This window comes from Bombus pyrosoma, linkage group LG10, assembly GCF_014825855.1.
Source record: "Bombus pyrosoma isolate SC7728 linkage group LG10, ASM1482585v1, whole genome shotgun sequence".
Lineage (NCBI taxonomy): Eukaryota > Metazoa > Arthropoda > Insecta > Hymenoptera > Apidae > Bombus > Bombus pyrosoma.
Genome location: NC_057779.1, coordinates 13,313,639 through 13,340,872, shown reverse-complemented (window position 1 = coordinate 13,340,872; position 27,234 = coordinate 13,313,639). Strand labels below are relative to the sequence as shown.

At 32.7% G+C, this 27,234-nt stretch overlaps 1 protein-coding gene across 6 annotated transcripts in view; it reads right to left on the bottom strand.

Annotated features, from left to right (window-relative positions):
- The window catches only part of LOC122571373 (diuretic hormone 44), an 80,168-nt gene that overhangs the window by 11,525 nt on the left and 41,409 nt on the right, over positions 1-27,234 (bottom strand). For 4 of the 6 annotated variants that reach the window (XM_043735027.1, XM_043735031.1, XM_043735028.1 and 1 more), the window contains one exon: positions 96-272. In XM_043735027.1, coding sequence (XP_043590962.1) covers positions 96-242 — 147 coding nt within the window. In that variant the 5' untranslated portion in view covers positions 243-272. Of the gene's footprint in view, positions 1-95; positions 273-10,165; positions 10,294-20,169; positions 20,422-27,234 lie in introns of those variants that run through there. The other 2 variants (XM_043735032.1, XM_043735030.1) reach the window with 2 other exon arrangements.

The following is a 27,234-nucleotide window of genomic DNA, read 5'->3' as shown; positions in this document are numbered from 1 at the left end:
TGTATCAGCTATCATACTTATTATAATCTTTCTTATATATTTTTCCTACAGCTATTTCGTGCAATTTGCATTTTCATAGCGTGAGAATATCGTACCTCTAAGTCTGGAATTGGATGATCGACGAGAAGTAGGAGAGGATGATTGTCCCGCGACAATTCTCTTTCATCGTACACATAGGATATGGGTTGACATTTAGTCATAGCGACAAATAATAGAGATAGGAGCAGGCTCATAAGCGTCATTGTGTCTGCAAGCACGGGAAACGAATGTATCTGAAACATAGTAAAGGTAAATTTTCATTAAACACTATAAGCCTGGTAAACGTTTCATACGAAACAATTTTCAAAGTGTCTTATTGAATTTATTATGTAAAACGTGTTTACCATAGCGACCAGATATTTAACCAAGAGAGCTTTGGAATGTTAAAGCTTAACCATCGAGAATTATCAACACGATCAAGGTTTTAATAGGTGGCAAGGAAAACAAATTTTGGTTTACTCAATTTTTTATTAAAATCACGACGAGGAGTAATATCTTGAAAATTTTGAAGAGGATAAAAAGAGACATCTTGGTAAGATAACTTTGGTAACATTTTAATTTGTTTGTTGATGTATCCAATTTTCAATTATCCAGACACGTAGGTAGAAAGTTCTGTTAAATTTCTAAAATATTTAATATTTAACTCCTTAATCTACTATTTACGTTCCAGAATTTTGGGCCGAAAACGTAGAAAAAGCTCGCGCAGCTTTCGAGCCATTCGCATGACTTGTATAGTACGTACCACGAGCGATGCCCGTAATATTTACGATTGGTCCGATCATCTACTACGGGCTATGCCCGTAATATTTACGTTTGGCCCGATCATCGTACTACGGGCTATGCCCGTAGTTGTAGGTTAAGGGGTTAAATTTAATTTCAAAATTCTGTTAAATATCGACTTTTCTCACTTATCCCCTTTCAAAGAACTGAAGCAATTTCAATCAAATTTTAACTGAAACTGCCTTCTTTACTAACATCGCTAAATATAAAGTCTCTTATGAATATTTAAAAGAAAAGTTCCATGGCGGATAAAAATTATTCAAAGCTATAGACAAATGACGAATAATAATTTTGCTTCATCTAGTACAGACGCCATCTCTCTAATTCCTGCATTTAGTATGCACATTAATTTTGTAGAAAATAGTATAGAAATATGAATGATCAACACCTTTAGATCTCGAAAAGAATTTAAATGAATAAAAAAACTTTAATTTGTTACAGGAAGTTCGTTTGCTTAGAAACATTTCGAAAATTTCTCGTATCTTTAATAAGTGATTCATAGAGCGTAATAATAAAATTTAAGGGGCAAGAAAGAAAAAGTCACAAGGAAAAAAATATCTCCAAGAACGAGGAAAGGATGATATAAACTTCATGTACTGTACAAGATGTTTCATCTATTTTTAACACATGAAATATCGTTGCTATAATTGAAATTGCGTACAAATATTTTCTAGAAAGAGGGTATAATAACTTGTAATAATTTGTAATAATTTCATTGCATTAGGAAGGATTAATGAAATAAGGAATTTGTCTGTTCAAATGGACTATTCCATTTTATTTATCTGTATACGATAACCACTTCAAGAACGAATTCAAAGATAAAAGTCGATAACGTCAAAGGATCAAGCCGATTTCGTATTTGCAACGTTTTACGAAATATTTCGCGGAATATTACGCACGGTTAGAAAAACGCAAACGAACATTCCAGTTTTATTTTTCCGAACAACTTTCCCCTTCGCTCGATACTGGCCACGATTTTCACTGACATTTAGATCGGCTGATATCGCATTCCGATCGTATCGAATGGCCACTTGAAAAATAACCAACTATTTGTTCGATTAAGTCGAACGTGCGTATATTTTTCGACAAGTCTCTTATGTATCTGTTATATTTTTTGCTGCAGTCCTGGAATTTTCATGTCTCATTTCGTGTCTCATAAAAAGACTTTTAATGCCCGTGAAAACTATGTTTAGCAGAAAATTAAAGCAAAGAATTACGTATATTAATAATAATATCAATAATGAATGGTTCATAACAAAAATGAACCTTACTCGTGTTTTCTTTTTTGCAGAATAACCAGAGAATGCTTTAACATTTTTTATTTCTATTTAGTATATTTTATAAATAAAATATTTGTCATATTATACAGTTGATATAATCTATAATCATCTATAATTATATATAATTTACAGTTAATGTCTAGTTGTATATTATTGAACTATTTATTTAATTATTTAATTACGTTGTTGTATCATTACACATATACAAGGTGTCCAATTTTAATCTATAAATGTAAATTACATTACAATACTAGTAAACTATCCACTTTATGAAGAAAAGAAACAGGAATTGAATGCTTTATAATGGTCTAGAATTAGAAATATACCAAACTAACAACATTTATATAATATGGCGAATATTTTGTTAAAAAAATTGGTAACGATAGCTTGGATTAAAAATTAAATGTACATGTATAAATTTAATATGACCAATTCCAAACCTGTTTAATACTAAGCGTTGTTTACGCTCGCTATTTGCAGCGGTTAGATTTTTGTTAAGTAATTGTTCGTTGATTTTTAATGCACACGGTGTTGCAGAATTCTTTCGTTCGCTGTCTCAAAAGGATTAGAAACATTTAACAATCTTTTTATCGATCGAAAAATATTATCGGTCGAAGATGGGCCAAGGTTCGATTATTCAAACGATATTACAATATGTCCGTAGCAAGAATCTTCCAATCTTTGCTACGGACATATTAAAATAATCAATTCGAGGCAACCCGTTAATCAAAGCCTTTTTTCTTTCAGCTTTGATTTCAGTCATTCGCGACATTAGATTTCAGGTATGGAGACACTTTCCAACCACGCCTGTTTGTTCTGTTAACATCTGACCGAAAGGTCTTCGTCCTCTTGGCGCCCTCCTCTGATGGAAGTGCCATTAACTTCCTCCCGTCATAATGCACGCTATCGTACACATACTCAAACCACGTTTATTTTCTCTTCCCACGATTTTCGTACTTAGTACGAATCATCCAATTTCTGACGCCCTATATGAGCAATAAACCGTTACATGCGTACTCCAACAGCGTAAATCGATAAAAACAAGCGCGAGGAAAGCTTCAGAATATTAAAGCTTAACTATCGCGAATTATGAGTACTAGAAAGAAGTTTATATATATAGCAAGAAGGGAACATTTTGATTTATTTAACTCTCTATTAAGATCACCAAATATACTGACACCGTTTACGTTTTGAAAACGATTCGTAAAATGCTCTTTAATTTCATGAAATCTTGTAGTTACCGTTGTACAGCGAGAGACAAGCGCGTTCGCGCAGTTGCTCGTCCGACGTCTTATTTATAGCAAGAAGAACGCAACGCAGGAGCGACAAACGAGAAGGTCAAGTTCGATGGTGAATGAATCTGGGTCGATGTGCCGATATAGTCGTCGGCGATCGTTACGGTGTCGTCAGCAGCGTAGTCACAGACGAGTTCATTAACACCGGCGGCTTAATCTACGCTCGGTAATTTAGGGTGCCGTTCCGCTCTTCAATTACGCTGGTTCGTCACCTGCACGAACAGCTCGCTCCAATCTCTGCTTCCTTCTTTCTATCTTTTTATCATTGTACTTTTAATCTCTGATGCAGTTTGTAATCGACGAACGTACTCGGAAGGTGGCAATTAATAGTCGAGCGACAGGTAACCGAAGAATTGTTCGAGATTAATACGAGAGAAAGGAAAATTCACAACGAATGTTAGTATCAGGTAACGGAAATGGTTTCTAGGTAGATAGAACGACTGAATGGGAACCTCGAACAAGGTTTATAGCGCATTTTGCCGGAAGTTCAATTACCAATAAGGGTTTCGTCGATCGTTTTTTAATTTTCGATACACATAGGTTTCAGATTAGGTTTCGTCGGAGAATACGATGTAACGCTGAACATATGAGACGAGAAATATGTTAGGTGGTTGTAGCTTATGGATGCATCGCGGATCTTTATGCGTCAACAGAGAATTTGGAAGCGTAGAATTGCGCAGAAATAACGCAGGAAGGTATATAAAGTATCTAAAGTACGATCCATTGCGTAATAATTGTTGCGTGAAACAATTTTCTGAGGTGATTCTACGTTTTCAATTATATTCTGAGAAATACAAATTTGCATAAAAATCCGCGGCTTATTTATGAAACAGTGTAACTTAAAAACCGTTTTTCCTCAAAATGTGTTAAATGTGTCTTGTTGGAGGTCCAAATCAGTTGATAACATTTTTCCACTTTGCTAATCATTTGTGTTCTAGTGGACATCAAAGCGTCATGCTTATCAAGGTGCAATGTCGATGTAAATACGTTTGCATTCTTCATTATACTTGAATAACCAACAATTTGCTATTTATCTAACATAATATGTCATATTAGATCGTTGTAGATGGAACGACCAAATTTTTAGTGAAATTTTCAACGTGGTTGGTTAATTTAATATTCGATAGATTCTATGTATTTTGACCATTGCACAACAAGGTTATAATTATTATCCTTAGAAGGTGATCATTGAGTTGATTATGTAGCTATAATAATTAAACATAGTTTGATTCTTTAATACTTTATATTTTTTATATTGAGATATTATTGAGATATTAAAATGATGTTGGCTCTTTAAATGGCACCTTATATTTATATTATAACATTAATCTATCTAGCTGGACAATTCTCTATAAAAAAAGTAATCTATTTATATTGAAAAATCGCTAGCTGAGATATTTTAACTTTAATTCGTCAAATTCAAATATTTCACCAACATTCGTCTATTAATATCACTAGCACATATCAATCAAAGTGTCCATATGTTTACAAATAGTTACACAGGGCATATTTACAGGACATATTTATGGCAGTCTACAAAAAATATCATTCTACATTTTCGTAGCCTTTCACGTAGATTGAACCATTTTCTCTCCTTTGTGCAATCAGTGCGGAAACACTCTGTAATGTCGACTATTTCGAGGTTGCATGAAAATGGTTATGTTGCAAAGTTTGTGATAAGTTATATCTGTTATTGAATCGTGTTTCGTTATTGTCTACCAGCCACAGCACTATCATTTTCATTGTCCTGTTTACGGATCATAGCTGCCCATTGATAATGTCGATGCTTGTATGCTATTTTAAAGGACAGTGACAATGAGCCGTGGCGAACAAGGCGATTATAATGTGGCGAAGGGTACACAGATTTATACTTTGTATCGGTACAACTTTCCAAGTCTATGGACAAGGTGTAATCAGCTCTGCTGGTATTCTAGCTTTCTCGTTTTAACACATTGTGTATAGATAACGAAATATATTGTCTACCGTAAGTATCGAGACACTTCGGCAAATTTATAGCAACAGCACAGAAACGTTAATGAAATATATAGAGAGAAACTAATAGGCAAAAATAATGATACTTGGTACAATGATGCTTTTGTAGGATTAGCGAATGATAATATTTAAAACGAGACGATCTAAACTTAGGACGGCACTTAAAGGAACGCGTTAACGATAATTTGGCAATTGTAAATGTAAATAAATAAAATAAATCTGATGTGGAGAATTCTAAGTCTGTCTAATATTATTTGTTGTTTACGGTCAAGATTTGTAGTGGTTATATCTTCGTTAAGGAATTCTTTTTTGATTTCTTGAGACATTTCGCAAAATTGGCAACGATTTTGTCGCAAGCCGCTCGTTTAAATTTTGGTTTTTTGAAATAATATAATTAATTCTGTATAAGAATAATTGTCGTATAATATGTAAAGTCCTCCTTATCGTATAAAAATTATTGCATGATTGCGATCTTCGAATCAATTCAAAAACGCATACGTTTACGTCTCACGAATGAACATAGAACTGCAACGAAGCATGGAAAGCAAATGCAGCAAATCAGTCACTTTTTGCCACACAATTTTGTCAAAAGCACGTGTATATTTTTAACGGTTGGAGAAAACAAGACATTTTGGAACTCGTAAATTTGATCTCTAGTAGCCTTAACGTTTTATTAATTGATAATCATAAATGGTATTTATTTTAATGAAATCCTACATTTTTTACATATTTGGATAACATTTCTCTAAAAATTAATACCGCAGCATAGATTTAAATAACTGTACTCTTTAGCAGAATTGTTGGCATTGTTGAAATGACTTTTTATTTAAATAATCGTTGGAACAAAATTTGTATTTTATTTGTAACTAGCTTTTTTATCTTAACCCTTTGCACTTCGAATTTTATTCCAATTTCGTTACCACCAGCTTCCAACGCTTTTAAGTGTTTTATTTGAAATTTACTTTAACTAAAAAATAAGACAATTTAAATAAATAAAGGAAGAAACAAAATCACTTAAATACCAGTTTTATTCACGCTATTGTTGTATTTCGTAATTTTTAAGTGTATGATATATCTTGAAACAATTTCCAGGATGCAATCCTGGTTTTCTTTCGCATGTTTCGCAAAAAAAAGGTGGATATGAAAGGAGCTCCTGAGATAAGAACTGATGTCGAGTCACACTCGACATAGGAGTGCAAAGGGTTAATGCTATTTGAATAATATTTGTTAATTTACCAACATAGATATTTGTCATTTGGATCCACCAAGAGAAAATATAGTTATTTATCGATGGCACAGAATTTCTACTCAAAAATTCTGATGTCCCAGTCTAGATACATAATGTTCCTCTCGTACTTTTTAATTTCTACGCTGCATCATCTGATCAAATATTTCAACTGTCCAGTTGTTTCAGAAGTGGATATTTCACGCCAATAGATGTATACCGTTATATTGTAGTAATTTATTTCTCAAATAACGCGTTGAAGTTAGCCTGCAGGCAGAGTTATTTGTAAATAAAATTTGTTATTTACTTTGGTGTAATTATTTCCTCATTTTATGTATTCGTTTAATTTAATTTCAAATAAAAAATGGTCGGTCCTGCCCCTTAGATACACCGCGACCCAATGTGCCTCCGCAGAGTTAAAAGAGACTCTTCTTCACCGTACAACTCTCTGCAGAGGACTTTAATTACGTGTTGGCTGACGACAGCCAGAGTAGAAGAAGAAAGGATGGGGAATAGGAAAATATTCCACGAGGCAACAGGCGTGAAATTATTCGCAGATGGATAGATCAGGAACAGAAGGAGTGCACGATATTCGCCGGAAAACGGCACAGCTTTATCGATTAACAATGAGATTTTACAAAGGTGTTCCAACTGGAACGTACTTCGGACCTTTGTAGAGCGTGTAATTTCTATAGTTGCGCTAAGCGACCCTTTAACGAGCAAAAAACGTGCTTAATCTCGAAAGGATGATGCGGGAGCGCTTTCTTTTTCACGACAAAAAATGAAATATTATTCAGCGGAATGCGCTAATTTTTTCAGGAATAAACTTTATCTTTACATCCGCGCAAATAAGAAAAAACTTGTGTATCTATGGCTTATTTCTCTAATATGGTAAATTTACGTTTGTATATTTCACGTTTCAATCATGATCAAAATAACCGAATTATTTTACAACGTGACAACATTTACTTTCAGAATCATTATAAATTTCAATTATCTTTGAATAATACGCGTTTGAGATTTTACGAGGAAATCCGTATTTCTAACGTAGTTGATGTAATGAACGCTAATGTAGCAGAGTGAGAAACTATTTGAGAGATAATTTCAGAAAATGTTTAACCAAATACAAAGTACCAAATAAGGTGCAAAGTCATTTCATTTAATAGCTAAATTATGAAATAATTCAAAGAAAAATCATTTGCTTTACTCGAAGGATAATTATTTGCGTATTGCTTGCGTATTTAGAGAGTTAATTTAATCGAATCATAATTTACTATACGTAGTTAGATATTCCAGCTATTGAAAATAAGTAAGTGATCGTGTTTGAATATATTTCTGAACAGTATCGATGTATTTAGAATTTTTGAAAGAATATACAAAAATATCGAAATAATCTTCTATAGGCCAAACTTATTAATGTTGGAAAAGAAATATTGATATTTCAAATATTTAATAATATCTCGATCTGTGATTCTCTATCAAAATTGTTACGTTGTTGAAAAATAGATGATCGGCAGGCATTTCTATTTTAAAATAGTTTTAATTCGTTATATGCATATTGTATTTTACCAATTAAAATCAAACTACGCTACGAATACCTTAAGCTAAAGGAACACATACTGCGTACAAAAAATTATGTAAGATATTAATAAATATTCTTTGATCGTTCTAAGAGTTCTAAAAATTAACGTTAGGAGAAACAAGCCTTTAATACCAAAGCTTCGTGCTTTCATTGTCCAGAATTGTACACAGTAGAATTGATACCTATTAATATCACAATCTATTGATATCACAATAGAATTGATTCGTACACGTCAGAGGATAAATTGTTCATGTAACTGGATCGTTCGTATCGTAGGAATTCACTGATTCTCCCTATTATCTACGAGTTTTCGTTCAAACAACCGGATTCGTGTTTCGCCCAAATAATTGGATTCATATTCAGCTAATAGGACACTAAATAAAATTTTGTTCCAATGGATGGGGTTCGGACAAATGAAATCTTGTTTTACATCTTCGTTCGTAATAGAAATATTGAAACGCAGTAATTGATCCAAATTGTCAGGAAAACTATGAATCGGTCAAAATTTGGCATTTGTGCAAGATGAAGCTTCAAAATAGATAGAATAAACGCGTAAAAATAGTTTACAGGGGACGTACTGTAACCGATGGTACAATTGAAAAAGGCTGATTCTATTAGGTCGTCCGAAAAGTTTCTTTCATTTTATAAGGAAGTAATAGATGCACAACATTTTCCGCTTTATATTATTTTATCGAATTACGTATGATCCATTTTGTTCTATCAAAATAAAGATCACAACGTTCGACAGATTAGGTTTCATGTTTGTATAAAGATGTATCGTTGTAAAAGACGTGTCTGTAAAAGAAAGACACTTTTCGGACAACCTAATACATGAAAAACCAAGTCGAAAATTTCTTTCGTTTGTCCGTGCCTCTCGATCGCTTTAATTAACCATCTCACTGTCGAATACATATTCTCGTGATGATACGCCCGGTGCTGAATAAATTTTACATCCGATTGATTTCATGCTGCGCGGAATCCGTAAATTTATGAGTTCTGTATAATGAACGCACATTTTGTAGAACGTATTATCCATTACGGATTAAGGAGTAAAAGGAGTAATTTTACGTATTATATTTACGAAACATTACATTACACATTTAAATTTTTCGTATTACGTTAGTAGACTGCAGATTTTAATGCGTTTACATAAAATTTAAAGATGCAAAAATTCGCAGAACAAATACAATATAAAAGAATATGTAAAATACCCAAAATAGAATGTTAGTTGTAATTTCTGATAGGTAAATTTCTATTTCAATTTTATCTGTTTACAGTTAGGCGCTACTAGTAAATTACGTTTATAAAGATATGAAAATTTGCATAAAAAATCTAATTATTAATTCTTCTATTACATTCCGTACTACTTAATACTATACATGCTATGCAACAAGTCACGTTTAAATCTTCGATTAACTTCTGTCTACCTCTACCTACTGGAAAATTAAAAATAAATATTTTTCAGTTGAGTATAGAACAAGTGATTATTGTGAGGATATAACAAACTATCCTATAACTAAGGATACAATTATAGCTTAAAATTTGATTCTCATTTTTGTTTGATCAACTAGTTATTTAAAGATCAGAGCTTTTTTTTGCAGGATGGACAAACGAAAATTTTAGTTGGACAAATTAGGACAAATCATGGACAATCATATTTCCGTTGAAAGTCAATGATAAAGTTCATATACGTTCTCCTACATATTATTGGAATCTGTAATCGATCGAAAACTGATCAATTTTCGTTGGAAACATTTTTCCCCCATTATCGAAAAACCCAGAAAAATTGTGGAGACTGATTTTCAGCTCACTTTGTATATACCTACGTAAATTATAATTCCTCTTAGCACATAATCACAAAATAAATGAAAACATATCTCTATAAAAGCTACAATATATTACACGTTCACATTTGGCTTTAACTGTTCCTCGTACTTTTACGCTGTTTTTCTATGGATTTTAACGAACTTACCACTGCCTCATTTCTCCTGCCTTCCACTATTTCCTTCTTACTCGATACACACACCAGACACAGTAGTTGTCTAATAAGCGTTTTAACGTACCTATTTCTATTTTACAAAGAACACATTTCCTTTTTCTCGTCCTCCAACCAATACCGGTTTCCCTCCTCCGCGTTTCCACACCTTACACTCGCGATTAATCCTTGCCTGTCTCCGCTTTCCTCCCTCTCTAGATGCCCTGCCCTTTTCACTGTTCTTATATATTTACGTATATCTCTTATTGCATTTGGCGTTCATGACTTTATTCTATAGTATCTGGTATCGCAACTCGTTGTCCCTTTCATTTAGAGTTTTAAATATATATATTCTGTTGCCTTAGATTTTCCATTCCTAGATATTTTCCTCTCTGTTTGACTGTCTGTCTGTCTTTGCTATATTCTTTGTCCTAATTTTCCCAATTGTTTCTTCCCTTTCTTTTAAACATTCCTTTACCAATATGCTACCCGTTCTTTTTCTAATACCTTTTTTCTACTTCAACACCGAAAAATGATTAGTTGAAAAAATATTTTATCTTTGGTCTTGTACAACTTACCGTATGAAAGACAAGGAAAGACAACGCAGTGTTTTTTATATTTACGTTTTCCTCGTCTCTCATACACATAATTTCATGAAAAACGTTGAAATATGTTCTAAGGTAAGCATTTTCAGATTCGAGTGCCTTGATGTATTTTCGTAGAGTGTTAAAAACCGCATCGAACGATGTACAAAAAATGTACGTTTCCATTAAAAAAAAGCGAAGGCTAGCTTGAAATTTCCAGCGTACGCACATCTAAATAAGATTTGTGATCGTTATTAGAACTGGACACCCTGTATATATAGCATGCCACAGTACACTACACTGCAAGTTAAACATACCTTATTTTGTCATTCTGCGTCTGTTAATTCATTAATTCTGGACGAGTAAATTAACTTTCTCGCGTATCTACGTAGGAAATTGCGAAACTTTAGATCTGGTCTGGTTTTGAGGTTATTAAAGCGGATTTCCACGTTTCATCCGTTTTGTACCGGACGCCTCGTTTAAATAACGTCCAACGATAGAGATGTGCTTTCGCCATAAGGTGACCAACAAAATAATTAAACGTGGAATTTCGCGAGCGAAACGACCTCCTTCCGTCGAAATAACGCGAATTAAACCATATTTTACGTTTTATGGATTGCACGTTCATCTGGCAACCACGACCTAGAAGCTTCTACCGTTCTTTGTGTTCCTTTTCAATTTATTCAATGGTCGCATAGAGTGCTGTGACATTTCTCACTTATTTATCTTACAAGCACACTTTCGGTTCCAACTTCGATAATTCTATTCGTGAAACGTGTCAACTATTATTTATTTTTTTTTATTTATTTTTTAGTCCGTGCTTTTCGGCTTTGGCCGAACTTTCGATTTTACATTTCTTACACTTATTTTGCTCCTTATATATCTGCCTCCCCTCTTATCTACTCTATTGTATTGCACTCCCTTAGATACGTGTCAACTAATAAATTCTTATAACGAATTTGCTAACTTCCTGCTCCATTGCTCACTTTTAAATATCGCGCAGATACTTTGCCAAAGTCGTTACAACGCCGAGAAATGGTATATTGGGTTGGCAACTAAGTGATTGCGGATTTTACAATACCACCTATTGACAAAATCCACAATTACTCCCAACCCAATAATTGATATTGCACTTGGATTTACTTTTTCAGGCACAAAGCCCTTAGTTTTAGACTTTCTTTTATGAAAGTCTATTTTCTAATACGTTTAACCTAATGTCTTCGTACGTGCGAGTGAAACGCTTGCTTAATCTTTACCTACCACAAGCATGAAAATTTATTATATTTTTGTAAAATTTATTATATTGGTAAAATTCAAAACGGATCTGAAAATGTATATATAGAGGTTAAAAATCTACTTGTTGAAAGCACACGCTTCACGAAGACCATCGAAAGACCTAAACAGTGAACTATTCGCTGTATTAATGAGCCTCGTTATATAGTAAGATCGTCTTTGACATTAACTACATGTTTAAGACTGTTATTCGTACTGTATACTGATCTTTTTGACGAATTAAAGATATCTGCTAAGTTGATAGCTTCTCGATATAAATAGATTAATATTTTTTTATCGGAAATGCTGAGATGAAACGATGAATATATGACAAAATATGTGGTTCCATCGAAAAAACTGACCGTGGCTTTGAAATTTTATTGAATGAAAACGACCCTAAGGAAAAGTTTTTATGCGTAAAATGCACGTATACAGAGTGGACTACAAAATGTGATCAGCTTAAATTATTGTGTTGATAACGGGCCGAAAAATTTCTTTGCCTCGGATAACGGAGAGCTTGAAACTGGATCAAGAAGAGCTTTAAGACGATTATAGTACAGTTTGTCTGTCAACTCTTTTTTTTCGGAGTTTTCAAGTAATACAGTAAGTTTTAGTTGACTTCGAGACAGTGAAGTTGATATCGAAAGATTTCTAATCTAAATCCTCTAACAAACAGATTGAAGATAAACCAGATTAAACAATTCAAGAAGTCTGTTGAAAATCCGAATCCGTATTATAAAATTATCTATAGCATGCATGGGAACAAATAACAGGAAATACAGTAATGATATAAACGTCAAAATTGGTGGAAATCGCGATCGAAAAACGCGATAGATAATTACAGACGAGAGGAGAATTAATTTTGTTACGTCGAATTCCGAGATTATTGTTATAACATCAAATGTTGGTCCGGTTAGTGGACAGTGGGTCCACTACACTGTAATGTTTCGCATAAAATAATGACTCTTAAAGAATTTGATAATTTTCCACTACATTTCTCGTCAAAAAGATAGCCCAGGTGTGCTATCTTTAATTTCTCAATGACGCGTGTAAAATTTTCCGTCTGTAACGTATAATATCAAAACATTATGAAAATAAAAAATATTTCAGTTTTCGTATGTGTCTTAGCGAGGAAAAAGATATGGGGCTCTTAGATATTAAGCCAAACCGAGAAATTTCTTAATCTCTGTTTCAAGAAACGAGACTGAATATTAGAAAAGTGAACGTTTTATTGTCCGGATGTTGCAAAAGACTAATACACACAGGGTTGTACACTTTTAGAGTTTGATACAATTTTCTCTGAACGCCTGACACGTTGGACGACATGTCGCAAAATTTTTATCATAAAATCATAAAATCTACAATGTTTATTACTCCATATGCGACGTGTATTTGTTAAAAGAGTTGGGCAAACATTTGGCCCATCGTAGGTGGTATGAATTGAGAAAGACGTAGGAAGTACAGGGGAAATTCACTCTGTATGCAAATTACTTTGGTGGCGAACATCGGGAAATTTTTCACGGTCAGTGGAACCACGGATGCCGCGTAGCAAATCTGCAGCTACTTTGGAATATCTTGGCGTTATGAAAATTAACTTCGACAGATTATCGGCCGTCTTAATTCGACAGAGATTATACCGAACAGTTTCAGAATCTTCTTTACTTTGCATTTTAATCACACTTCTTTACGATTAAATTGCACATGCATTGCGGAGTTCGCTGACGGCGGATATCTAAAATATTCTGCATTAATATATGTACTAGGTAATTATAATATACTGTGGGCTTTTATGCGTTTTTATACGAGCTGTTTTTGGTCTTCGACGCGCAAAACTACGTCAGCATATTTTACAAGTGAAACGTAAGAGAAAAATGTCATATAAATGTAGGTTGAAAAATGCTTTATTAAAAAAATGGAACAAAAATACGTATTAAACAAGCGTTATCTTCAATGCTGTCGCGTTAAGTCGAAAGGGTGTATCTGTAACTTTAAATCACAAACGCCTAAGTTAAGTCGTTGCTGCCAGGTAGCAGAAAGATAGTTTATCTATATGTATAAATAAGAAAGCCACATCCGCATTGAAACCGAAGATATAACGCGTTATATTTCGGAAATGTGATAATCGCAAAATCGGTGCCTGGTTGTTAAATATTAAAATTTATTTTTCTCAAAATCAATCCACTGGATTTCTTTTTCTGGACATTTGGTGAACGTTAAAAGAACAATGTTCATCAGGTAAAAGTTAATACACGCGAGGAATCGTCAAAGGATTTGCGCCGCGTTCGTCGAAATTGAAAGAGTTCAACCAGACATTCGCAATGTAATAAATTCAATTTTCAATATCGGGTTGTTCGGAAAGTAATTTCGTTTTTCCATGGATATGGAAATGGATTTTTTGATGGGGGAAAAAATAATAGTTTTATTCGGTTATGTAAATTCAACCTGCCAGCAATTTCTCGTGTTGTTACGTAACGATTTGCGTGCAGCAATGCCTTTATTTGGCCTTCATCAGCCTCAACCGGCCTTGCAGAACGTGATGCAACTTTGAGATCGAAATTTTGGAAAGCAATTCTGACACTGGCGTTTAGTCAACACATTCTCTCCGTACACGGCGTACAATTTTTTTCTTGTTTGTACCGCATTTTTATGCTTTAAGAAAGTCAAGGACGAAAATGCTCACTTTGGTTTTCCATTTTTGACTTGGCAAATTCGAAAACATTTTTCGTGTATAAAACTTAAAATGTCAGTTGTCAAAATGTATAATGATTTCATTGGAATAAAATCGTGTTAGAATAAAGTTGGCTGCTTAAAAATACCACCAACGACATTTGAATGAAAAAAACGAAATTACTTTCCGGACAACCCATACGAGTGCTGTATTTATAAGAACAAACGATACTCTGAAAGGAAATCTGTCCTTATACCTAACCGAACAAAAATCAGTCCGTGTTTGTTTCACGCTTTTGTTATAATCTTATTAACACAACATTTTTGAGTATCGATTTTATTATACGACATTCTTCTCTTATTTTTACTTGTAGAACATGTTGATGTTATTTTGCTTATAAAGGCAGAGACATCTTGCATTTTCTTGAACATAATTAAGAAAATGGAATCTAAATATATTTTATTTGAACATGCCAATGGACAAAAGCGTTTATACACATATAATAGGAGCTCACCGACATACATGTTATCTCCATATTCCATTCGCATAATAGGAGCTCACATTCAGATAAATGAATTTAAACCGCGGAAGTTCGGTTAATCAGGTTTAACTAAAATTTCGTTCGAACAAATGGAATTCTAATTGATCAATTAATTCATAGAATTTATAAAAATAAAACCGTACTCTGTTCTGTTCAATACTTTATGTATCTTTGCATATTATACGCATCGTATGCAGTTTTGCACTGCCAATTTCCTACGAACGCATAAAATCTCTAGTGTACTTGGTACTTACAGCGTCCATATATAGATACTTATACTATACTTATCATTCGCCAAAAGAGATATTAGACGATTGATTCAGAAAAATGGACCAGCCCTGAGACGATCAAGCGTTCACGAGAAGAACGTAGAAATGTGCGTTTTCTTGTCACGAGGCTTCGAAAACCGCCAAGTCGGTTGAAGAAAGGAAATAGAAGATTGAACATAAAGAAGACAAAAAATTAAAAGCGTCATTACCATTGCTAAAAGGAACAATTCTAAGTGTTAATGTCCCGGCTCAAAAGTAGTCTCTTGTCTTCGAAAGCTGTTGTCATAAAATTAGCTACGAGAATCCTCATGTTCTGTTCCTTTGGACGAAAGCAGGGCCGGCGCAAGGCAGGTTCAGTGCGTTCGCCGGAACCTGGCCCCGCGTTTTGAGAGGCCCCGCGGTCTACGAAAATTACCCAATTAAAAAACACCGATTTTGATTAACTTTTTACAGAATGATGATACCATTAACAGATGCAAGACATTTTTTTAGTAGCGATGATTCAGTTTAAAGGAGTGAGAAAAATCATGAAAGTTCAGTGTAACTCCGTAAAGTCCTCATATCCTGGAAACTACTTTTGATAAAAAAAAAATCCAGGCGCTTTCAGAGAAACGTACTTTTTAGAGAAATTAAACTACATCAATATTTTTTTGCAAAAGTCATACATGATTACAGATTTTCTACTTTCATTGAATTTTTTGCCCCTTGAAAACGAATTATGCATGCGAAAAAATATTACTTGGATTTGTTTAAAAAACTGCTTATAAAAAATATATAATATGTAACAGCATTTGTAAATAAATAATTCCTTGTTGTAAAATTTAAGTGTAGGATTTCAATGTGTTTTCAGGCCCCGCAAAATTTTTGAACCGGCCCCGCAAAAGGTCACGTCGGCCCTGGACGAAACATAGCAGCTACAAAAAGTATTTGCTCAAACCTTTATCTTCAAACGAAGCGTGTTTCTTTTGGACTCCGTTTCTATCAATTTCATTTTAGAAATATTACATTTTTATCCTCGTGCGAGTGTATTACCAAATGATACGAAACGTATCGCACTTGGTGCTAATTGAGTATATAGTATATAAATGCAATAGTAAATAGAACGCTGTGGAAATATTTTCTGTAGCCAGTGCATGTACTTCAGTATAGTTGAGATATGAAATATGATGTGAAAATAATTAAACTGAACGCGCGAATGGACAGGTAACAGAAGTTTCATTATAAATAACGAGCGTATTCGGAATTTATGATTATGAATTTTAACGAAAATTAAATCTGATTAACTCTCATTAAGAAGAAACGTTGCGTTCACTCCACGTTTCATTCATGCTTCCTGTTCCCTCAATTTACATTATTATATTATTTTCGTTACTGCATAGATGTATCGTACAGCTACAATCACGTTTTTTGAAACACGACGCGATAAAAATTTCTGTATAATCAAATGTAGGTGAATAAGAAATTACAAATAGATATCTGAAATTCATCCAAAAATAACGATGGTTGGAACAATAATTAGCGGGAAAAATCCATTTCATCGCAATTAATACGGTCCTACAATATTATAAAACACCCCCAATTTAGAAAGCCCAATTACGGAATATCCAATTTTCTCGTAGCTCTGCCAAAAATGAACGAAAATATAAATTAAATTCAATAATTTGTGCACTTCTATAAATTTCGGGGTTTCATATACAGAAATTGTATAATAATTAATTATCGATATGGGAAACCGCAATCGATACGATAATTATCCCAAGGCCTGTCAAGGTTAGGGCCACCGGAAATTTATCGACAACGGAAGAGTAAGAGTAAGACTAATTCGGCATATCGATTTATCGATAACACGCCAAACCCTAAATTAATTCATCAAAATTGCTTGGTCAAAAAAGATCTAAATGTCGTTTACGACTTCGACGAAACAACGACCAACGAAGATCTGATTTACATAATGGCAAATTGACTTTTCTTCTCCTAATTTCCTTTCAGCGTTGCTCACGCGGATCTGATTAAAATTCATTTTTGTAAATGTCTCTTAAGAATTTGTATTATCAACTTTAAATGATTCCATCGAAGCGAATTAAAGTGTCATTTGCGATTCATAGAAAGATCTTGATCGAATGATTATTTCTTTAACCTGTTTGTTGAGATTCAGTTCTATTCTAGAAGATCTAAGCTAAATTGTATTATATAGTCATAGACAAAAATAAATGGACACGTAGTGGAAATATCAACGAAGTTTAATTATTTACTGAATAATCTATATACTATGAGAATATACAGGGTGCTTGGTAACTGGTGGTACAAGCGGAAAGAAGGTGATTCTACGCAAAAAAAGAAGTCGAAAATATAGAATAAAAATTTTTCGTTTGAGGCTTTGTTTTCGAGAAAATCGACTTTGAATTTTCGCTCGGTACGCGTGCACTTTATCACGTCTCGTTATAACGGATCTCACTGTAGATCGTTGTCTCGATGGATATTATCGCAGTTTAAGTTTGTTTATTGAGCCATATTTTTTCGAAGGAAATGTAACTTCAGTAGCATATTTCGATTTCTTACAAAACAAACTACCGGAATTATTAGAAGATGTACCGCTGAGAACTAGAGGAAGTTTTATTTTTCAACAAGACGGTGCACCGCCACATTTTAGTCGTCATGTGAGAGATTTTTTAAACCAACATTACCAAGGCTGGATTGGTCGTGCTGAAGCAACAGTTTGGCCACCATGCTCTCCTGACTTAACTTCGCTTGACTTTTATTTATGGAGCCATATTAAATCAATTGTCTATTCTGAAGAAATCGCAAGTTGCGAGCAATTGAAAGAAAAGATGATTGTAGCCTTTCATACTTTAAAACAATCGAATACGTTAGAAAGTGTTCATAGAAATTTAATTAGAAGAGCAGAACTATGTGTCCGGCAGAATGGGCAACATTTTCAGCAATTTTTGTAATAATAAACTTTATGATTACTTCATATTATTTCATTATATATTCCTAATCTTCCGTTACGGAAAAACAAACTTAAACTGCGATAATATCCATCGAAACAACGATCTACAGTGAGATCCGTTATAACGAGACGTGATAAAGTGCACGCGTACCGAGCGAAAGTTCAAAGTCGATTTTCTCGAAAATAAAGCCTCAAACGAAAAATTTTTATTCTATATTTTCGACTTCTTTTTTCGCGTAGAATCACCCCCTTTCCGCTTGTACCGCCAGTTACTAACCACCCTGTATAATAGACAAAAGTTAAATATACAATACTAGTACTAGTTCGATTGTTCTTCATTCATATCTACTTCCACTGCCTGTTCATTTATTTTTGTGCAGGTCTACAATTGTACGATATAATGTACTGGTATGTGTAATGATGAGAATATATTTCGGAAACAAATTAATATTTTAAAAATATTTCTTTCAAATATTATTCAAATAATACATGTATGTAGTATCGCGGACATAAGGCCTAGGAGTTAGCGGGTGAACCACATACAATGTCGCGAGAGCCGAGGCGTTTTTAAGCCATAAACAATGTCCCGAGAGCCGAGGTGCCGATGGGCCCGTAAATGTGTCATCGGTCCTTCAAATGAATAGTTTCATAGAAAAGGTCTACGTGGCTTTGGTCACAAGCGGTCGCAGAACACGTGTGTGGTGGGTCTACGGGAAGACAAAAGACATGCGAGAGCAGGGCAGTTTGAATCGAGAAGTCAGAGAATGCGAGTTGCGTTGTTGAGAGAGTGCTGTTAGCGTTGTCGAGAGAGTGTGATCCGCGTGAGAGAGAACGTTAGATCCGTTGTATCGAGAGTTGTCTAGATTGTAGCGTGTTATTGCGATTAGTTCATATTAAACTACCATCGTTTTTCTGTCTATATTTGTACAATCCATTCATTGTAAATAAACTACAAATATTAGGATATAATAACATTATATTCCATTGAAGATACTACATGTAATATATTTAATAATATGCATTGAAATTAAGTACAAAGATGAAAGGTAACGTGAATACGGTTCATAAAATTGATTGTTACATTTTTGCAACGAACTTTTCATGTGATTTTGATATTGTGTCAAATACTATAATACATTATGTTCGTTATACACCTACGTGAATCAATTATGATGTTTCAATAATGGCAAACTCAGTTTATGTAATAAATTCGTACGTACTTCGATGTTATATTTTCTGCTATATTACGAAAATGTTAACTGCAATGGACAAATATTGTTTATAATCGTATTATTTAATAATTAAAATGGAAGGGAAACGAACATTATGAATATTTAGTAAAAAGATTGTTTCTTACGTATTAGATTACAGATTCCTTTTCTGGCATAACAGAAATTGTTACGGGTTCGTTCAGATGTCAAATATCTCAGATTATTATAACATTTATATATTAATTATTTATGTCACATTTTTAGTAACTTTATATTGTACATAGCTACAAAAAAATTGATACTGTAAAAATGAAATGTTTCAATCTGCTCAAAACGCTTCATTGGAAAAATATAAGCAAAAGATATACATAAATAGGAAAACTTTAGGAAAATTTCCCATTCATTATGAATATGAATTCAAATGAGACATTTCCGAAATAGATTTAATTACCACAACAGACCGACCAACAATACTAGTGGTGTAAGATTTTTACCCGATATCGTACATGCGTGTGCGTTTAATAGGAATTTTCATGTGCAATTTGCGGGAGCAAATTAAAAAACGCTGCTGGGTGAGCGCGTGCTTCTTTGACCACGCGTTTCCCCCGTGTGATCTTTAGTCCTCGTTCTAACCGCAATTTCCCTGGACGAACAAATCTCATTTTGCAATCACTTCACGTCATCTCGAGTATTGGATCGAGCTTTTTTCGATGAAAACACAGAACCATGATTGAACTATCGGCGTGGATTAATAGACACTCGCGACACAATATGTTGCGATGTTCGCGACGAACGTATAGAAATGGTAATTATTCACATGAATAATTCGAAGCAATTAAGTGATTCATCGATCGACTACGGAACGTAATAACGGAAAGATCAAACGCATAATGTCGTTGCTATCGAGTTCGATGAAATATAAATCGCAGTATTGCGTATTATTTAACTATACGTTGCGTTCTATGGACCATTTAGGTCATTGAATCGTAAAATTCCGTCGTTAGAAAATTTCTTAATTATCTTTCACGGCGGTTGTTTCATATGTGTATTTTATTTTACTGTGAATCAATAATATTTGATATGTTACTTTTGATCCAAGGATTATTCGTTGATATTTAATTTGATAATTATCCTTGTTCTTTAAAAATAAGTATGTAAGTTTCATGTAAATTTTGTTCGGCTATTATGATTTCGGTATCTAAAGAAATATTAAGTAAAAAAGCATATGTTAATATTACCCTGTCTTATTACATTGAACCATTGAATACAGTCAATTTATAAAAAGTACAAAATACACTTTCTTTAGAAAGCAAAAAATAAGACAGGTAAATATATATATATATAGAGAGTTAGTAGTTTATTTATATTCTTTTCAACGTTATCAGTTAAAGGCAGAATGGACCTTTGGTGTTTGATATATCTTGCTTTCATCCCATCTCTCTTTTACCATTTTGTTTTCAAAATGTCATTCTTATAAAATCAATTGCAATAAATAAAGGACTTTTGTGGGTATTCAGCTACATATTTATGTAAAGATGCGCGTATCTCCGTTATAGACAACTTTCAATATGGAAGTAACATTAAGAAAACATAAATAGCACTTAATATGGAATAGATACAAATATATAACGTTTGATATCAATATTTTTATGAAAAAGAAACAAAAATGAGTTTTATTATTCTCACTGATTAAGGCACTTTAATTGTATAACAATATTTTTAAAAGATTAAATAGAAAAAAAGTTATTTATGTATTAAAAGTTATTTTTTTGATTTAACAATAAAAAAGATTAACTTAGGATTCATAAATAATTAAAAATTCCATTTCTTTCACTCTATGTTTCTGTTTTCTATTTTAAAATATTTTTCGTATATAAATACGAGACGTGAAGTAAATGACCGTTACATTTTCGTTGCTTATTTTCCATTTCTTCAATTATTTCTGATATTACGTGAAATACAGTAATATAAAGTGTCATGCTTGTCATGCGTATGCCAACTGATTACTGAAATATGATTTCGATGTTTTTACGAAATGTATTTAAATGATAAATAGCAGCAAGTAATAAAAATTGATGAACGTATGTATATGACATATTTACCACGCCATTATAATTTAAATCTTCGTATTTGTATTGCATAAAAAATAAATGTATTTTATTTTCTCTTTATTAGTCTTGGGAACGATATTTTCAAAATTAGAGGAAGATATATAGAATGGCAAGGCTTATATGAAATATCTCAAATACGATAACGAAGATTATAGATAGGAATTTTCTGATTACCATCTTAACTCGTAGCTGGAAGGAAGTGCTTTAATACATACCAAGTAAAATTACGAAGAAAAGGTCAAATTTTCTTACACGATCTAATCTATTCTTTAAACATGTATAATCTGAAAAGTGACTATTTTCTATACAGCTGACGAAAAAACACGAGCATACATAATGACGATTATTTTATAATTCTTAAGAGGATGAGAATAGGTATATGTATTTTCCAAGTCAAATAACAGTACAATTTTAGTAATATGGAATTAAGAACGTTTTGAATTAAAAATCTATTCCTTTGTGAAAAATGAGAAATGCGTCTTATTATATTTTTCTTCTTATCTTCATGTGATGAGTTAAGAATCGTAGTAAATCAAAGTTTTAACAATTGGAGGGATTGCGGTAATAAACAGACAACTCCGCTTCTTGACTATTGCTTCACAATACTCTTTTTCATAAATTCATAAAAATATATTATCAATTATATATAATTTAAATTATTTCTTTCTTCTTTAATTTTGTTTTTCATGTATATTAGGTTGTCTGAAAAGAGTCTTTTTTTTACAGACACGTCTTTTACAACGATGCATCCTTATACAAACATGAAACCTAATTTGTCGAACGTTGTGATCTTTATTTTGATAGAACAAAATGGATCGTATGTAATTCGATAAAATAATATAAAAAGAAAAATATTGTGCATCCATTATTTCCTTATAAAACAAAAGAAACTTTTTGGGCGACCTAATATAAACTCACAGAAACATAGAAGGTATTTTCCCAACTAAAACCAAAAGTAATTAAATAACGACTGAAATGAGAATATCATTAAGGAGGTATTCTAGTCTACAAATTTGAAAAAATCGGAAATTTCTTTTTTCATATTTCCAAAGTTTAGACATTCAAGAATATGCCCTTAAAAGGATTTTTCAAAATTTCAATTGTTTTATGAGTTACAGCCATTTTTGTGACGCGGCATCTGCTCCGGTCCGACCGGAACAAATGAACAGTTTTAATTAATAACAATTACGGCTATTGTATTTTAGAATTTTTCTTTTTCATCATTAATTCTGTGTTCTACATGTAAGAAAGATGTTCTTGTATGGAGCAGGTATCGACGATTAAAAATATGTAAGTATGCTGTAGCATTCTATGAGTAAAATTGCCGGAAACTTGTCTCAAAACTTTAAACGCGTTTTTCTCGAATCTACCTTTTTCTAGTTGTGTGCATGATATCTCAAGTTCTAATGAACCGATTTATTTGAAATTAAGCGTGAATGTTCCTTATATATTCCTCTATCGCCTGAAGCACTTTCAGAGCAAAATTTTTAATTTTACTATTTTTAAAAAATTCGGAATTGTTAAAAGAACATGCAAAAAAAATTTTTTTCAAACGGCCGCCATTTTGTGAAAAAATATTTTTTTGACTTTTCTAAGGTTCATGCTATAGCGGCATCTATACTAATTAAGAACCCGTTCGGCTCTTTTGTCTCGGATGACTAGAAGGGTTGAAATCATGCACGCCAGGACACCCTTTTTTTGGATCCTCCACTTTGCCAGCTCGTAACTTTGTGAATTTTGAGTTTTCTTCGGTTAATTTTTTATGTAATCTTAAAATATCAATAAATAAATGATAAAAAAAATGGATAGTAAAAATATTTTTTGTTTTGTTTATACGGAGCTTCAAAAACCGCCCGAAATTCATGCCTCTAGACTAGAATACCCCCTTAAGGTTTCAAATCCATCAATTCGCTTGGTCAACGCAACTGTTGAATAAATCGGAAGAGTTTCAATGCATTCGTGATGATAAGATTCAATGTATATGACGCGTATCGCGTCGCATTGTATATCATGTGGCATTGAAATTCATACGAGGAAGTAGTATGAGTACATTTATCGTCAAACGTCGAAATATCTTAACCGTCTTTTATGCTGTGGGACGTACACACGTCGCATACATCGTACGGCTCTTCCACTGAGCAGGAGTTTCCTAATTTAACAAGAACTTGTCTCTCAGTGTATCTTTGTCAAATTTAGAAACTTACTCGACATGTTGAATAATCTACAGAATTATTGTTTAATTCCATCTGTGTACTTTCGTATTTTGTCTTGAAACCAAAATAGACGTAAGTGTTTATGTTTGGCATTCGTTCTTCCATCGATTCTGATTTTAATAATTATTACATTAATAAATAATAGGATAAATAACATTCTATTCTCGTGGATATTTAGTTCTAAGAAATTCTTCTGCACAATAGTATTGCGTGAAAAAATGAAGTGTTTCTTTCATATATGATATATATATTATTACACGATATTTCTTTTATTTCAAATTACCATGCTAATGTAGAAATCATTAAAAACATCGGATATCATTCAATAAGTAATGTCGAGAGCAAAATTTAAAACGACGGAACTCGGTTACGATAGTTTTGTGAAAAGAGAATAGAAAACCTGATAGAAAGTTGGCAAACAGTCATAGAAAATGAAAAACGATATTTTACTATCGATTACTAGATAAAAAAATAAAAGTTATAGAAAACTGTTTTGTACACTACATGTTGTAAAGAGCATTGTATTTTGAATATTCTATGTATTTTCTCATATAATGCGCGTTCTGCTCATTCTTGTGTTTTGAAATTTCCCACAAATACATAGGAATCTGCAATCTGCTGATTAATTATCGATAGACAGTTGTTTATTTGCATCTAATAATGAAAAAGCCGTATTAATCATGACCTAATATTTTAAAAAATATGTATTCAACTAACTCGTCAGAAGCGGCATTGAAAGAAGAAGTCGTTTGGAGTTCATGTTATATAACGCGATTAAATTTATTCTGATATTATCTACAAGTTTTTTAATGAGAAAAGTTTGATGTTCATTAAAAAGAAAAAATGGAATTGTGTATCTTCTACCTATACATTTCGGGACATTTATATAAACCATTTTTCGCCAGAATTATTTAGCATCATTTTCCACGTCTATCCCATCTTTATATTTTAATATTAAAATCCAAATTATCTTATCATAGATTTATTTGTCCTGAACAAAGTTCCATTTCCAACATTAGTCTCAGACTAAAAGTAATTATATTGGCAGAAATAAATCTTTCCTACTTAAACTGTTTAATTATTTCAAATTGTTATTTCTCATTTTTATCTTAAGTAAAATTTTATCCATGCCTGCTACAAACTACAATCTAACGGATTAATTTGTTAAATTAATAAATTATAATAAATGTGAAAAATATAAATTATAATAAATAATAAATTTCGATAAATTGTTACTTTCAATCTATATCACATTATACTATATTCTATTTCCTATTTCATTTTCTATTATAATCGTTATGTCACGATAAATGTTATGGTAGTAAAATAACATGTCGTCAAACGTGATTCTTTCAACTTTAATCCCCGGAGCTTTCGATTTTTAAGTGATACTTTGTAATAACTGCGAACAGACTCGACAATAAGCAACAATTTCTTTATGTAAATTATCTACCATCGACATATTGAAAGAATACAAGCAAGAAGTTCTTCTAATGAATTCTTTGTAGATAAGTTGGTGAAGTAATTTTAAAAAGTTTTCGTCAGGCGTTGTTGAGGATTCTGCATCAAAGGAAGAAAAAACTACGACAGAAAGTAAGCAGTAGAACATAATAACGAGAATCTAGATAAACTGACGCATAATCTGTGCAAGAAATAAGTTTATCCAAGCGCTCGTTATTCTGTCTTATTTTCTTGTATTTTTACTGTATTTTTCTTGTCCCTTTGATCTAGAATCCTTAGCAACCCAAAACGAAAACTCTCTAGAATTACTTCAGCAGGTTGGTTTGCTTGTTTTCAGAGAATACATCGGAAGAGATGCCTTTCATGCAAATTATTTCGCTAAAGGAAAGACATTGTTCTAGCGAGAAAATCTCTGTCGAAAAAGATACTATTCCATATATTTAAGTGACATTTACTATAAATTTGACAACTAATACAAATAATTACATATAAAAATGCTTTATATATATAACAATTTTGTATTGATTTAGAACATGAAAGTATCGAACCTAGGAAGCCAGGAAGCTTCTCGTTTAAGAATTAAAGGACACTTTCAGAATCCAATACGCAGTCGTCTAATCCCATACGAAAACTTTCTTCTCATTTAATTTTGTTATTAAATTGTAACGTTGAGAAACGTTGCAGAGTATGTCACAAAATATAAAAACAGTTTTCCACCGTAAGCGTGGGAGTACTTTTACGAGCCACGGTGAACGTTTGCCTCGAAGACATTCGTTATATCAATAATTTTTAAGATATTTATGGAAAGCGCGTTAAACGAAAAACCCTATAGTATCTATAAATGAAAGCAGTAAGCTGCAAATGAAAGCTGCAAATGCAGAAAGCAGTATTTAATAATGCAATATAGATTATAGCGCGGGGGCGTTGAATAAAGCGAATTAAGAAGTTAAATACAGACCGGGAAACGTCCCTTGGAAACAACGAGCATCTTTGAAAAGTAAATTACGTGTCTGATCTATTGTAACGGGACAAATTGTTCTACCGGGACTGTCCTTTTTACAGCAACTAATAGGAATATCTGAGGACTCGTATTAACTTGTGCGCAACTTGCAGTGATTAAACATTACGACGTTGACGCAACGAAAAAGCTAAAGGGACAAGATTAATTTTCATTTATCAGTTCAGACTTTATCTCGCAGCCAGAAATTAAATATTCGCTGAAACCTGGTAACCAAAGAAATTCATCTTATATTCAAATATTATTTAGCGATTTTAGTTTTATTTGTTTTATTTAACGAGTTCAAACTCTCTACATCCAGTTTTCAGACCAAAGACATTCACGTGTGTGTGTCTTATTTTAAATTCATCGTAGACATTTGTTACTATATTTCGCATATTTTTACCATACGTTTCACATGCAGTTACGTTAACTGTTAAACGTCATCACGTGTGAGATTTCATTTCACGTGAATTTTACTTTAATATCGATGGCTCACCGCACAAATATTGTATGCCCACTTTTGTGAAATTTTTATATGCAGTAGATAGGTGATTTTTTACCGTTCTTCTATGTTGTATAAAAATTACATTTATCGCTATATAATTACAGATATATTTATATCTGCTCGATAAATTTGTCGAAAGAATATTTTTGCTTATTGCATTTAGCGTATGTAGGGATACTCTTATGGATCGTGACTCACTTTTGTCATTTTATATTCCTAAAAAGGATGAATGCTCAGTTTGTAACCAATTTTATGACAGCATCGATAAAAATGAATACAAT